The following is a 16115-nucleotide window of genomic DNA, read 5'->3' on the forward strand; positions in this document are numbered from 1 at the left end:
CGTCATTTTTGTCAGCAAAAACGTTTGACTTGCCTTTGACTGAGGTGGTACTGTTGTGCAGGTACGGGATTTTGCAGCTTGGATTCATAGGTTGTGCACACTTATATAATGTGTTTGGCTTCTTCAGACAACTTTCCCATACTCATCTAGTGTAGTTCAGAGGTGTAAGTTCACATCAGCTACAGCTACAACTTGAAAGATCTGATGCTAAACGACCTAATCAAAGGCCAGGAAGAACCCATATCTGTCATGTATTGCAGGATAGAAATGTTTTACCATGTGTGGTGTTGTATTTTTCTCACTCAGAGAGATAGGAAAAGTCAGGTATCTATAGTCTACAAATCGGCAGAAAGCTCCAACTCACACAGTATTCATCTGTAGTTGCTTCTCACACAACACAGCCCACCAAGGTCACGGAGAGTAAGAAACAGAGAAATGTCTCGCCTACAGTGGAGAGACACAGTGGTTAAACTGTACTCATCACCATTCCACCGCACAGATGCATGCATGAAACCAAACCATGTACTACAGACTTATTATGACTCAGACTTTCAGCCAGGACCAGAATGAAGTCAAAGAAAGTAATACACAGAATAGATCATGTAAGTGTGCTCTGATACTACTACTTTATTGCATCCAAATGATTGCGTTCACTCCCGTGTGACAGTGAGCACATGCCCTGCTGAAGAGTGTTTGAGTAAACATGCACAGGCTGTAGAGCAGCCACTCTGTCGCTAGCCCTGCAAGAAAAGCAGATGTAGTTATCTAGGATCAGTTTAAGTGTAGACAGTTTAAGTTTAAGTGTAAACCAATATGATGTTGATTAGCAGTTGAGATGAAATGGACATGTTGAAACCTTTTAGGGTACATCCCCGGTCATATTGTGCACCTATTTCTTTATGCAAAACAAATACAAAAAAATCAATGTCTTCGTATTTTTATATCATGTATTTTTGTAACTATGTAACAAAATATGACATATTACATACGTAATCTTGTACCAACCAATTTCAACCAATAATAAGATCCAACTATCAATCAATCTGTAACTTTTAATACATGTTTGATCAAATGTGAAGGATTGGATTTCAATTATAACTACAATATTCTGTTTTAATGGGAAATACTCGCTGGACACAATTAAAGTCACTCTAACTTCCGTTTTACTTTGACTTTAAATACAGGTTCCTGACTGTAAAATTACCTCAACAGCACAATGGACCCAAGTCATAAAATGGGTAATAACTGCCTGTCCAAACCTTTTAGATGGCCCATACATCAGCGTTGGTCACTGCACACTGCTAGACACACACATGCACCGTGTGTATTGTACCTGGGAAAAGTGTTTGCTCTGTAATTCGACTCACTTGGAACAATTACCGACGGGTAATAGTTCCTAGATAACATGATTAGGTGGCCTACATTCAGACAATAAACAACACACGGTTCGCAGACAGCCAGAACTGGAATGAATCGCAGTAATAGAAAATGTTTCTGCATGTTGACATGAAGGTCAGGTTTAGCAGCGGGTGCTAGGCTCCCCTTAGTGAAATATGGCTTTTGATACTGTTTTTATAGGGACCGGGTTAGGGAATGGAAAATGACCTCATCAAGAAAATTACTTTTGGAGCTGACATGCCTGAGAATGTGAGTCCCAGGGGAAAACAGGCCCCTGGGAAAAGTGGTGACCTCCAGACAGCACAACTCCAGAGGGGCACAGCAGACGCTTTGGGGCACACTTGGGCTACTCTGTTGATGTCGGGTCTGGGAACAGCCCAATGTGGGGTTGATAGGTTGCAGTTTGTGTTGTACAGTGTTACTCACAGTAGTCTGTTATAGTCGTACATTATAATAAGCAGTCCTGCATGAACGTAGATCTAACAAGCATGTGTCATAGCCCCCAAAGAGCAGAGATTGTGTTGGCGTCAGCAATGCAAGGGGTCAGTACAGGGGTCAAAGTTCAGCAGGCCTTTTTATATCCTGAAGGAGTTGCAGAACACCAGAAAAGCCAAAGGAGGCAGGTGACAGTTGCTTCCTTACATCGCTTCTAAACTGAAAAGAGAGTACGCTAGTATAGGAAATTGTCCTTGTTTGGTTCTGTGTGCTTCTCTAGACCACCACCCTGGGCAAATAGCAGCGAATTAAGAAAATCCAAAAGACAAACAGGCCACCATCTCAGTCACTCGTGGAGTCACAAGACTTTGTGCAGGGTATGTGAGAGAAGGAGTGTAACAGGGAGGCGCACAATAAAGACGTATAATCCAGTCAATCATAAAGACAGTAAATATTGTTCAGGGATTTATTTGCTTTCTAGATAGAAGCAGAGTGTATAGTGCAAAGTGTTAAAAGGCCTGAAATGGGACAGCTGCATTACGGGCAAAAACAAAGCCTATTCTGGTTACATAAGCCTTGCTTCTGCATTAGTGACTGACAGGTTTTGCACCGATGTCTGCAGTTTGTGGGTGGGGGGGTTTAGACCTGACCCAAGTGAGTTGTGTGTATGTGTGTTAGGGGGTGGGAGTTAAGGGGAGCGGAAAGAATTGAAAAAAGTTCAAAGGAAATATACTGAGGGTGGTCAGAAAGTGAAAGTTTGTTGCCGCTGTGTGCCGCCCAGAGAGTGAGTTGTAGAGGCAGCGAGTGGGAGAGTTTAACATTTTTAACACATTCTCGCCTCCCTGCAACCCACAAACGCACCACATTACACTCCAACGCCCACATAAATCTCCACATTGATGACGTCCCATCACAAGATCTTCACACTGAGGGGAAATGCAGAGACACTTATTCTTTCACTTATACACTTGTTTTTTTTGCAAACTTCTGCACTCCGGCCGGTTGTCTCAGTAAACAAGACCGCCTGTGTTATTATCTTTCCTCTTATAGTACACGGCCCCCCCTCGCTCTTTCGCGCTCACGTCAATATTTATGACGCAATAGTTTAACGGCTTTTTCTGTGTCGTGTCTGTTAAGTTTCTTTCAGATCGTGTGGTGAAGGCAGCGAGATCGGTGTACAGTGTCATGATCGAGGGGAACCCAGGTCTGATCAGAGACAGAAAGCATCATCTCAAAACATACAGGTACCCACATTTTCTTCCATATTAGAAAAGAATCTCTGCAAAATACATGCTGATTTAAATATTACATTTCTCTCACAGACAATGTTGTTCTGGTAAGGAACTCGTTGATTGGCTGATGAAACAAAATGAATGCCTGCAATCAAGAAGTCAAGCAGTTGGAATGTGGCAAGTCTTGGTGGATGAAGGAATCCTTGTTCATGGTAAGAACTAAAGAGCTGAATTTTGTAGAATTGTGTCTTAAGAAAAAATCTTTTATATATTGCTTATTTATATATTATATATATGTGCTTCGGATGTGCTTCACAATAGAAATACCGTACTTACCATTGACCCGCAGCCACAATTAAGGAGAAATTACCATATATGTTGGGCGAGTTCATGCTTTAATGGACTGTAGAAGTATGTATTTAAAAAAATATATTCTGACTTGAGTAGTGCTTGAGTAGCTTGTAGCTTGAACACGTGTTCTCACGAAAACGCTTTTGCTCTTTGGACGAGGCACTGTCTTCCTGGAAGAGACCACTCCAATCAGGGTAAAAATGCTTCATCATCAAATAAAGGGGATCACTCTGAATAAATGAATCTTATTTCCATGTATCTTGACATTCAGGAGTTATGTAAAGTTACTACACAAAAACCTATACTACTGAAGGTCAAAATGTATTCATTCTTTCCTTTTCTAAGCTAATCTGTGTGTTTTTATTTGACCACCATTTTTCTAAATGCCGAGTTACATTTGGGTCTTATTGATGTTTTCCCTCCTCTGTGTTCTACCTCAATCAAGTGAAACATGAGTTGAACTTCCATGACAAGGACACCCAGTTCTTCCGCTTCCAAGACTCTGAATTTGGCCTGAACCACCTCACAAATGAGAAGGACTCAGAGGACGAGCTGCAAGAGAGTCTGTCGCTGTTGTCTCAGCTGGGTCCCGATGCTCTGCTCACTATGATTCTACGCAAATGGTCAGTATGTTGAGCCTTTACATAACTAATATGCATGAAATCTGTTGCACATGTAATACTACCTAATACAATCCCTTTCACAGTGATCATCTTCAAGCTTGCATCTTTTAACAAAGTTTTTAAATGCATCTGTGGTTGATGACATGTGACGTCTGTGTTTAGCCCGAGTCAGAGGAGTGCTGAGGACCTGGAGGTCATCTATGAGGAGCTGCTCCATGTCAAGGCTGCAGCTCATCTCTCCACCTCTGTGAGTCACTATTGCCTGCTCTTGACTATATGCAGCTTTTGTGCATGGGAAAAAAGTGAAAAAATCAAACAATTGACCCTTCGCTGAGCCCCGTCACTTGACCACACTGTCACTAACTGCACTATTATTATACATATCATAGAAAAACTAAAAACTAAATGTTTTTCCCATAGAAACAAAGCTTTTTAGAAACGTATACATCCTTCCAACCTCTCCGGATAACGAGTATCACTATTACACAACATTTAACCACGACTACCTCGAAATCCACAAAACCAGACTGAACAAAATCTGAAACGACTGCCTTAGAGCCGGATAACTGCCGGACCCTGGTTGGAGGCGCTATGATTGGCCACTCTGTGTTTGAGGGCCATACCTTAGCAAAGGGTCAATTACACTGCACATAAGAAGCTTTTCTTTGATGGTAATTTAAATGCGTACAAGAGCTCCATTTGCATCTGATTAAGGCTAGAATTCTTGCATAAACTAAATAAACCATTAAACTATTGCCATTGTAAGAAAATGCAAAAACAACAGTTTGCCCCATTATGTTTCCACCTTGTTGACATGCATCCAGTGTCTTTTGACACAAAGTAAACTACTTTGACCATTAGAAGTAATCAATGCAGTTCAGTCTAATCTCTTCGCCTGTTGTGCTTGTAGGTGCGTAAGGAGCTGGCAGCGGTGCTGGTCTTTGAATCACATGCCAAGGCCGGAACAGTCTGTGAGTGCTCCGGCTACAGCCTTGTTCACTACATGCACACGGAGACACAGTTTAACGGTGTCGTTAAAACACATTTCTGTTCACATGTGGTCTCTTAACATTCACTTCTGTACAACACACCTTTCAGATATATCATTTGTATCATATTCAAACCTCCTCATATCTAGTAATTGATATTGAGTCTTTTTTCTCTCTTCTCGGCTCTCAAGATGCCCTTCTAGACATCTTAAAGAACCAATGTTAGTACTGACTGTCTTTGTGTGATGTAGTGTTCAGTCAGGGGGACAAAGGCACTTCTTGGTACATCATCTGGAAGGGCTCTGTCAATGTGATCACACATGGGAAGGTAAATCCATTTACTGTTACTGCCATAATAAGAAATATCTGAATTGGAATCCATGAAATACCTCTTTGCCTGGGTTCATATAATGTAATGTTGAAAGTGCTGTGTGCATGCAGGGCCTGGTAACGACGCTACACGAGGGTGAGGATTTTGGGCAGCTAGCTTTGCTGAATGATGCCCCTCGTGCTGCCACCATCATCTTGAGAGAAGACAACTGCCATTTCCTCCGTGTTGATAAACAGGACTTTATACGCATCCTCAAGGTGTGTCTGAGTAACTAATTACTATACATGTCTCAATAACGGCAAAACGTTTTTCTCTGTGTCCACCTCAATTTCAGATCCACAGATATACTAAATAAGTATTTGACTGTGCTTTCGTCCATTCTTGTGCTTCAGGATGTGGAAGCTAACACAGTGCGACTTGAAGAGCATGGGAAAACTGTCCTGGTGTTGGAGAAGAGAACCGACTGGGCCGAGCAGGGAGGGGCAGGAATCTGCAAGTGAGAAACTCTCACACACTCACTTCACAAGCAGGTTTATGATCATTAAGACACTCTACCTGGGCGAGGCCGGTACTGTATCACGCCAATCACACAAATGCTGCCATTCGTCATCATAACAAGCACACAGATCTTTTTGTCAAACGTAGTTACGGTCTCATTAAACGGGCTGTTATCTGACAAGCCCATGGAAAAAATGGACTTCAACCCTGCAATGCGTAATGACTTGTTATCAGTCTTGAAAGTGTTTTAGCAAACATAAAAAGTGAATAACAATGAATACAGCTTCATCTAGTTCTGAATGAAGACAGGAGTTAAGATAACCAGTTAAAGCATGGTTTCAAGAAGTTTCATTTGTTATTTGAATTATTAAAACTATCTGCTGGCACTACTTAAGGAGAGCCTGAGCAGACAGTGAGAACGGGAGCACAGGGTGCCACCAAAGAATAATCACTGCAACCAAATATATCACTGCAACTGGGCAGATTACCATTCTAAAACAACATATGGTCAATAAAACATGTTGGTAGACTGGTACTTTCAATTACCATAACTGTATATTTGAGTGGGGAGGGTTGTGTTAAATCAGCTTTCCTACAGAGATATAAATGTACTATCCAATTTAAATGGCACTTTAAAATCACTGTGTGTAGAGGTGACATGAGGTGAAAGACAAAGAGGCCTACTACACTTCAAGGTTGGCCTTTTCTTACCTGAGCACCTTCCACTGACACACTCCTACGTCCTCAGATCTCATCCCTAAATCAACTAGATATCCTGGATCCTAATAGCCCACGAATATCGCATGCTCTTGTTCGCCCCCAAACAACCAGATGTGTGATCTTTTGAACCTGATGCTATTAGGCAAGAAGTCCTCCGACTTCGTCAAAAATGTTGATGGTTCTTCTTTTTCCGGGGGTTATCAGTCAGCATATATGCAAAACGATAACACAGTATAAACTAAGATGTGCTAGCAATTAGCTCAAAGCCCCACGGTGCCGAAGTACAGTCTCAAAGAGACTCATTTGTAGTCTCTGGACTGATGCAATGGCATCTCCCTTAAAAAGGAATGTTAGTTATGAGTAACTGAAATAGTATACAAGAGCAATTGAAATGAAAGTAACATTATACAACATTATCAGGCACTAATTACACAACAAGCACAACTAATAAGCAGAATGCATGCAGAGCAATGCAAAGAAAATATTAACATTTGGAAAAATCTTCTGTTCTTTCTCCCTTCTGTCGTGCTTTGTGCAGGTATTCCGTTATGTCAGGAACACCTGAGAAAATCCTAGAACACTTATTGGAAACAGTAAAGTTGGACTCCAATGGAAACGACGCAATAGGTGGGACCCTGCAAGCCCCTTCTGGCCTTTTACTTGTGTTCTTGAGTTACGTGGTCAGCTAGTTGAAAGCAAAAACAACTAATCAGTTAGTGGATTTGGGGTTATTTTGCTTTCATAACTTGTCTTCTTTCAGACTAGTGGAAAGAAAAAAATCTATAAAACACATTTAGTTGTTCATTTTACCACTTTGTCTATTTGTGTCTGTACATCTCTCATGGATTTACTAAAGGTTCGCACCAGAAAACTTGTAATACAAAAAAAGAATTGTCTTAAGAACATTTTATTCCCCAAAACATGGTGTTTAAAAAGAAAAATCTTTTGACCAGAAAAATGTCAACAAAATTGATATATAATTGTTAGGACAATGTCTTTAAACATGTCATTTTGGAAAATGTGTAATACAAAAAACAATTGCTTTTATGGAATCATCAACTGGGGAAATTACACGATGATACCTATTGTTCAATTTGTTTTCCCTATTCAACCGTGGTGTCTCCCCTTAAACTTGTGTTGTTGTGACGTTTGTCTCCCTGCAGATTCCTGTGTGACTGACTTTCTGCTCACTCACAAAGTCTTCATGCCCACCAGCCAGCTGTGTACCGCACTACAGCACCAATATCCTGTGATGTTCAATGGTGATGCTGGGGATGATAAGGATATCACGTGTACTGCCACTGCTGCTTATGATGATTATTATTATAATGTCCGCAGATTAAACAAACAGAGTATTTAGATACTAATATTAAATATTGAATATATATTTCATATTTTCTGTCTCGTAATTATTTCAGATTTTTTTGTCTAGGAGGTTTTTTATGATATGCACCTTAACCGCCGTCGCACCTATCAGGCGACGCTCTCTGAGGGTTCAGACCAGGAGAAGGCTTCCTACGTTCTCACCACCAAGCAGAAGGTAGTGAAGATGATTGGCCAGTGGGTGGCGCTGTATAGCCTTCTGCTGAAAGAAGACCCTATTGCTTTGGACTCTCTGGAGGTTAGGATTGCATTCTCCATTTTATCCTTTTGTTTTCATAATTACATCGCATTTTAAGAATATAAATTTTAGAAGGAAACTCAATAATTATGTCTCTGTTTGTTTTGTTTTGTATTTCCATGTTTGTGCTCAAACAGAGGTTGAAGAAGGAGGTGGCAGGAGATTTCCGTCTGTTCAGCATGCTGAAAGAACAATTTAGGGAAAGGAGGAGAACAAAAGTGTAAATTGTCTATATTCTCTCATAACATCTGCTATTTCTGAGACATTCCCCAAGTCATAAACATTGCAGCATGAGATCCCAAACTGTTTTTCATCTTTTATTTTTCCAGATTGGAGAATGGATATCAGTCACTGAGCAGGGTAAGTGCCTTGTCTTTTTGCACACGACAGCTGGCTGCAGGATTTTAACATCAGAGATACATTTTAATGAGAAAACAGAATGTCATGCTGCTGTCATTTGTCAGCTTAATGTCACTGACTTGCTAAGTCACTCTGATGTTCTCCGCAGAATCAGCAATTTGATTGGTTTTCTAACTGTGAGGAGCCAGTAGGGAGGTTGCAACCAATCAGAGCTCAAGATAAAGGTGAGTACGACTCAAGAACAAATCAAACAGTAAAATCAATGATGTACATCAATGAACTTAACTGACCTCACAATGTCTCTGTGGGTATTGTTCATGAAAACACATCATTACTCATGTCAGCAGTGATCAAATCAGCACATTTTGACTTGTTGGCTATTGTCCTCTCTCTCTCGCTGCAGTGCTGTATGTGATCTACAGGCCAGACAACAAACCTCTCACTCTGATGCTCCCAGTGAACACATCTGTAAAGGATGTGTTGTCAGCTATAGTCAAACCTGGTGGAGATCACATCCTGGTCAAAATAAACTCCACGGGAGGTGGGACCAGATATATTAATGACATCTTTCTTTCTTTTTTTCAAATGTGCCTAGATATTTTTTATTTAAATTGTCTGTTCCTGCAAAATGTAATAAAGCCCTCAGACCTGGATATTAATGTGATTTTTTTTACCGTTCTTTGTCAGTTCATTATGCTGAAAATGACTTTTTGATTCATTAAATGCACACAGAAAGAGCTCAGTTAAAGCTGGATGCGACTGCAGTCTACACGGCTCTGGGACTCAACGAGAGACTGTTCATCTGCACGAGCAGCCAAGTGGAACAACTGGTGAGGAATAGATAACCTCAATACTATGCTATTTTTTTCATAAAAGAGAAGAGGGCATTGCTTCAAACATTGTCCTTTCCATTATGGTGCGTACAGTTAAGTTTGACATGGGGGTTTGGTTCAAAGCAGTTTAACATCAAAGGTGCACACCACCACCATCTGTTCTCCTCTCATTTCCTCTCTGTCTCGTTCTCCTAGATGCCCCTAAAGGAGCAGCAAGGTCCAGAGCGAGGAACAACCGACATCCTCGAACAGATGGGCTCTAAAGACATCGCCAATGAACTCACCAACTATGATTGGGAACTGTTCACTGCCATGCATGAGGTAACTCCAGCCGATACCTCACTACAGCATATAAACAACTTCCTTTTGTCTAATAGAATTACTTCCTCATTGCAACAAACGACCGAGTATCTCTCTGATGAATGTCACACCCACTGGCACTTTGCCATCAGATCATCTGGTACTCCAGAACAACACTTCCTGCATTCTTCACATGTTTCTGAATAGTCATAGTCATTGAGTCGCCCATAAAATCTGCTGTAATGTGAGTAATTGTAATCTTTGCAGGTGGAGCTCGTCTACTACATATTTGGCCGTCATAAATTCCCCAGTGCCATCACAGCTAACCTGGAGCGGTTTGTGCGTCGCTTCAACGAGGTGCAGTACTGGGTGGTGACCGAGCTGTGCCTCTGTGAAGACCTGGTGAAACGAGCCATTCTGCTCAAGAAGTTCATAAAGATTGCCGCAGTGTAAGTTAGGGTTAGTTGCAGAAAACCGTTGTCATGTTTTAATTTCAATGTCGGCAGTCAGTCCACCACTTTGGTCCACACGGAAATGTATATATTATTTTGATCAAACATTCATGGTCCACAGAGCGTTAGGCCTCCTGACTTTGGAGGGTCCCCTGACTTTTCCTCTAGCGCCACCATGAGGTTGACATGGATTGCCCCTACATTTGGTTCAGACATTCATGCTTATTATGGCAGTGTTTCTCACGCTTTTTTTTCTGGGGACCCACTTATTTTTAAATGACAAACCACTGCGATCCAATTCACAATAGGCCTTATCATTAAGTTTGAGAAATATTGGTTTGTAGACATATGTCCTCTTTGTCACAGATTAAAGGAGCAGAAGAATCTCAATTCATTCTTCGCTGTGATGTTCGGTTTGAGCAACAGTGCAGTACACAAGCTTTACAAGACCTGGGAGGTGAGAAATCCCTGAATGCAACCGTTATTATGATCCAACAAAGTATCATCATTTACTAAATGACAAAACGTTTTATTGTCTATTCCAGAGAATACCCAGCAAGACAAAACGAATTTACTATGCTTATGAGCGGTTGATGGTAAGTTGCATCATTTAGTAGATTTGATAAATGCTCCAAAACTCTCAATGTACTGTTTAGTACATTAATTATGTGCACTAACATAATAAAGAGGTGCTTTGTTTATACTCTGTTCCTTATAGGATCCCTCACGCAACCACAGGGCCTACAGACTGGCTGTGGCCAAACTCAGTCCTCCTTACATCCCCTTCATGCCTCTGCTGCTCAAAGGTGATCCATAAGAGTGTCACCGACACAGCATTAGAATATTATGTAAATTAATTTACTCATCTATGACATTTTTTTTTGTCCCTGCCCATGCCCAGACATGACATTCATCAATGACGGAAATCCAAACTATGTCGACAAATTGGTCAATTTTGAAAAAGTGGTAAGACAGAAATGTTGTAACATTGCACAGTGAGGTTATATTCTCACAAATCTTGGCATGCCATTCAACTTGAAATGTTTCCTCATCACTCTGACAGCGCATGATCGCCAAGACAGTGAAAATTGTGCGAGGATGCAGAAGCCAGCCTTATGGTAAGTGATCCAAATTGTCAACTGGCAGACGCAAAGCACTGAAATGGATTTAGGTCAAAAGGTCAAACACTTGCATAAGCAGGTTGAAGTAAATGGTTGATTTGGTTGAATGATGCATGAAGTAGGTAAACTTCTATGTTTCTTCTGCAGTGCCATCGTCTCCACAGAGGGGCCTGGCTGATCGGATGTTTCTGGAAGGGCCTGCTACTCGCATATCTACATGTAAGCAACATCTACCATATCATTAACACAGTTTTAGTTTGGTTTTGTCTTGCTTTTTTAAACATAATGCCTGTAGCTAATGGTGTGGTTCCACATCGTTTTACCATTTCCGTTGTTCTCACATTAGTCCTTTTACACTTTACTGGCTAAAGAGTTAAAAGGAAGATTTGCTGCCACAAACACTTAAATGTGTGCTGAATCAAAATTGATTTCTCCTTCTCCTCCAGACTCCGACATCGCCTTTCCTCTGCGGAGTCCCAGCAACATCCGGCACTACATTCAGAACCTGAATGTGATTGACAACCAGCGCAAGCTAACACAGCTATCAAGAACAATAGAATGTTAGGGAATCAACCCGCAAATGTACAAAGACTGAAACTGTAGCGCAAATGTGAAACAGGGGACGGACTAAAGCTTTAGGACGTAAACATCTACACTCGCCTCAATAAGATGGATGTCTGCAGGTGTTGCGTGAATTCCCTTTAATTCAAGTAGCTTGGACTTTGACGGACGAGCTTTCTGCACAGCATTTAAGAGCAAAAACGTGCTGTGTGCACAGTTTTAACCTTTAACGATGAACCAGAGAATCCAATTCTGTGTCCAAAGGGACTTGTGGGACACAAAAAAGCCTTAGAGCAGAGCGTGTGCTACAGTGCAAACTGATCCCCTCACAAAGTGTTACTGCATGTACAGTTTAGCAATGTATGCCTGTCTTTGGTGTAAAATAATCCTTTATTTGACATTTTGTATAGACTTTTTCAAACTTGACAACATGAACATTATAAATGGGCCCCTTTGTATTTTCTGTTGAAATGTTAGCTGACAGGAAGTAAACTTGGACCAAAGCTGTTGCCCTAACATACTGCCGTCTGTGAAAGGATCCCTTGTGTGGATCTACAAAAGGGCCATAAGAACAAACACACAACAGATCTTTGCCAACGTTTTATCACTTTAGGTCAGTTTTTTGTGCACTTCTCACATTAAAACTAATATATTGTATCAGATCATTCTTTTTTGGGGGCCAATAATGCCACTAACTGACATGCACTTAATTTCATACAATGTTGTTTTCTAAATAAATTATTTTCTCAAATATGCGTGTCAATGAAAGCACAAGAGTTTATAAAAAGGAAAATATTTTATTAAAAGTACAAACCATAACAGGTAAAAATTGACCTCCAAAGAACCCCGTCCCCCATCCTTTCCCCCGACAAAAATGTTCTCCCCAATATGGGGTGAGAGAAATTCACAACAAATCAGTTAAGCCTTGATTTAAAAAAAGTCTCCTTGACATAAATATGTACAACTTCTTCTTGGAAGTCCTGGAGAGTGAAAATGGGCTGAGATATGTAAAAAAAGAAAAGAAAAGAAAGAAGAAAAAAAACATTGTCTTCCCCGATGTAACCGTGGAGGAAGTAGTAAAATGAGCCCCTGTCATTATAAATAATGGGTCGACATTTTCAGTGAAGAACAGACAATGGTAGATGTTTTAAATCAACTACCATATGGGGATTTTGTGGACCATTTGACAAATTGTAAATCACTAGCCAATACAGGAGGTATATGAAAAGAGTGTGATGATGAGGCAAACACATGTAAAACATATGGTTATTCTAATTTCGGTGTTTGGTCAGGTGCAAAAGCAGAGCACATAAATTATGAAACTGTGTCAAGTTCAGCTCAGATATGTTGTGGGTGTTGTGTCAGTCTGTGGTATTAAAAGAAACCTCAGTACCATCAGAATAGTGGTCCAGCGTAGAAGTGGTGAGTACATCAGAAGTGGAAAAAACGTTTCACACTTTGAAGTATGTTTAGTGAGAAAGAAAGTAGAAGTGAAAAGCCAGAATCTCACAAAGGATTTAGCGTATGTGCTCGTTACATACTTTGAAACAAAAAATCCTAGTTAAGTCACAAATAAAACAGAAGAAAGCACTGTAATATCTTTTTTTTAAAAATGGTGGATATAAATATTGCACTTCCAAACAACATTAGTTCCCAGCGCTTAGTTGTTATCCCTTTGTTAGAGGTACGTAAGACTTCCTGTAGATTTGGGGTGGCCACACAATGGCTTGTACATTTTCCTCAATAGCTAGAATATGGCTTGAGCATGTTTCTAACAAATGTCACCATGGACATTGCACATCCTAGTTTTTACACTAGATGCCAACTGAATTTAGTGAAATTATCTTAGTCTCATCCCCTTGGGTTAGAAACCAATATTTTACAATTTCTGCCTGTTCTATTACTTACATCTTCAATACTCAAAAGTATTAAGTTCATTTAAATTAAAGAACAGCAGATAAATAAATACTTTGTGCAATCTATGGGTACACCAATAGACTGCTATCAAGAATGTATGTATTAGTTAGAATTAATTAGAATGTATTACTAGTTTTTAATTCGAGATGCACTGATTTTTGAAAACTACACATTTACTATTGTTTGACCAGACTCCATATATGCTATATATTTGTATCTGTATATGACCCATAATCACAAATAATTGGCCACCCCTTCTGTAGGATCTGGACGGTTGCCTTAATGTCATTTACTTTTGATTTACAACGAGGTTTTAATTGTTTTGACTGCTGCCATGCAGTTAAACAAGTCACCTAGACTGTAGTTCTGCCATCACGACTAATAGTAATGCAGAATCGATTAACCTCAACAATCTCAAGTTACAGATTGGGATGAACAGGACTAAGCAGTGGGAAAGGTAATAACCAATTCATACACAAAACAAACAATTATAAATATGCCATTCACACAAATGCATGTATGCATGAAGTCACACATGTGCACATGCAAGCACACACAACCCTAACTCTTACCCACGGACATGAAGTATTTACATGTAAGGCACGTGAAATCTATGTACATGACAAATAAAAGAAACCAACACATAACAGAGCATTTTACGGTTCAGTCCCTGTAGCCTTTTGGTAGTCTGATGGCTTCCGCCATTTCTCTTTCTAAACGTTGGCAGCTTTTACTCTAAAAGGCCATCAGAAGTACAGTATAACACAGTAACACACACTGTGAGCTGGAAATGGATCATTCACACTCAAACAGGGCTGGGCAGTATATTCTATTATATTGATGTAGTGATATGAGACTAGATATCGTCTGAGATTGGCGATATCGTAATATGGCTTATTAAAGGTTTTAACGGTCATTTTCTGAAGTGCTGTTTCTTTACCCGCTTCGTCATTATATCCACATTACTGATGAATATTTATCAAAAATCTCATTGTGTAAATTTTTGTAAAACCACCAATGGTCAACCCTACAATACTAATAAAGTATTTGGTCAAATGTATTGTGATATTTGATTTTCTCCGTATCGCCCAGCCCTCTAACAGAGTGATGATCCCGTCTGCTCTCAGACTAAAACTCGGCCAAAGCTACAACATTGTTGATTGTCACGTCTTTGGTTCAAGACATCGTCACACCATTCAACCCTGTGGTTTCCCCGAATCTTCATTTGCTTGCATGTGGTTTTGATTCAAACCAAGCAGGAGTCAAATATTCTTCAGGAGAACGCCACTTTGTTTTGTTTGACTGAAGCACCACGCTGGTTCAAGCCTAATGTGAGGTTTCGCATGTCTGTGGTGGTTCCAGTCCCATCCCAGTCGACTACACAACGACGATGATGATGCTAGCATTGGTAACTCTGTACGTGAACGAACAGGATTTAAACAAAGTGATCAGTAGGAGTCAAAATCAGAACTCAAAGGAAGGTCAGTCAGTCAGTCTTGGAAGGTGGAATTATATCAGTAGATTTCCTTTGAGTGCAAAAACAACTCAACCCAGCGCTGTCCACCAACCTGAGGCAGAGAGAGATCAGTTAAGAAACATCCATCTATGCGTTTTCTACGCCCGCTTATCCGGTTCAGGGCTGCAAGGTGCTGGAGCATATCCCAGCATGCATTAAGCAACAAGAATCAGGGGAACACCTCAAGCAGGTCAGGGCCTTGTGTAAAACTTGAAATGTATTCTTAAAAGCGGAGCTATTAAACAGATGGATTCTTGACATCTAGGCCGGTAATGTGGGTGTTGCTATAGCCGGGTTAATGTTCTCACCTGAAACCTGTTTACCGATCTGTCAATAATGTGATGAGGAGATACCAGAATAATACTTTCAGGCCTCAGCAGGCAGCGTGATCCACAGCTCCTGGCTGCCATAAGCTACATGTGGCCATATCCTGGAGATCATTAGCACCAAAATAAGGCAGTTAAAGGGATATTACAGAACTCTCCACCACGTGAATCTGCACAAGGAAACCCAACAGGCATCTCACTGCATCCGCAGGCCTGCGCGTATTTTGCAGTCACTTTCTCATTGTTCAGTCTAATGTTGAGGCATTGAGAACAGTTTCTATTTAGTAAAAATCCCAACCTGCCAACAAACAAGACATAAATTAAAAAAAGCAAAAAAAAAATGAAACATTCATTTGGCTTGGAGATCTTTGGATGTGTGTCTTCCTCTAGTGCAGCACAGTGGAGCTCCAGTGGTCTCTCTTTTACTTTTCTCTTCAACTGCTTTCTCTTTCAGTCTACATTGTTCCATTGTGTTTCTCCATTTGCAATCATAAGGCCAGGTGCTGTGGTTCTGGTAGCTATGGTTGTTGT

At 40.5% G+C, this 16115-nt stretch overlaps 1 protein-coding gene across 1 annotated transcript; it reads left to right on the forward strand.

Moving 5' to 3' along the window:
* Positions 1–1593: 1593 nt before the first annotated feature.
* On the forward strand, positions 1594–12536 carry rapgef3 (Rap guanine nucleotide exchange factor (GEF) 3; the record flags this gene model as incomplete). The annotated part of the gene is made up of 26 exons (XM_079226538.1): positions 1594–1647; positions 2971–3077; positions 3156–3277; positions 3862–4039; positions 4202–4286; positions 4950–5010; positions 5280–5356; positions 5470–5616; positions 5752–5855; positions 7116–7204; positions 7741–7826; positions 8055–8198; positions 8336–8418; positions 8528–8558; positions 8707–8782; positions 8962–9099; positions 9291–9388; positions 9587–9712; positions 9959–10140; positions 10510–10600; positions 10689–10739; positions 10862–10949; positions 11045–11109; positions 11207–11261; positions 11412–11483; positions 11711–12536. The coding sequence occupies 26 exons, from the start codon at positions 1594–1596 to the stop codon at positions 11827–11829; spliced, it is 2529 nt and encodes an 842-aa protein (XP_079082664.1). The 3' UTR covers positions 11830–12536.
* Positions 12537–16115: the final 3579 nt, after the last annotated feature.

The sequence above is a fragment of the Taurulus bubalis genome, assembly GCF_910589615.1.
Source record: "Taurulus bubalis genome assembly, chromosome: 11".
Classification (NCBI taxonomy): Eukaryota; Metazoa; Chordata; class Actinopteri; order Perciformes; family Cottidae; genus Taurulus; species Taurulus bubalis.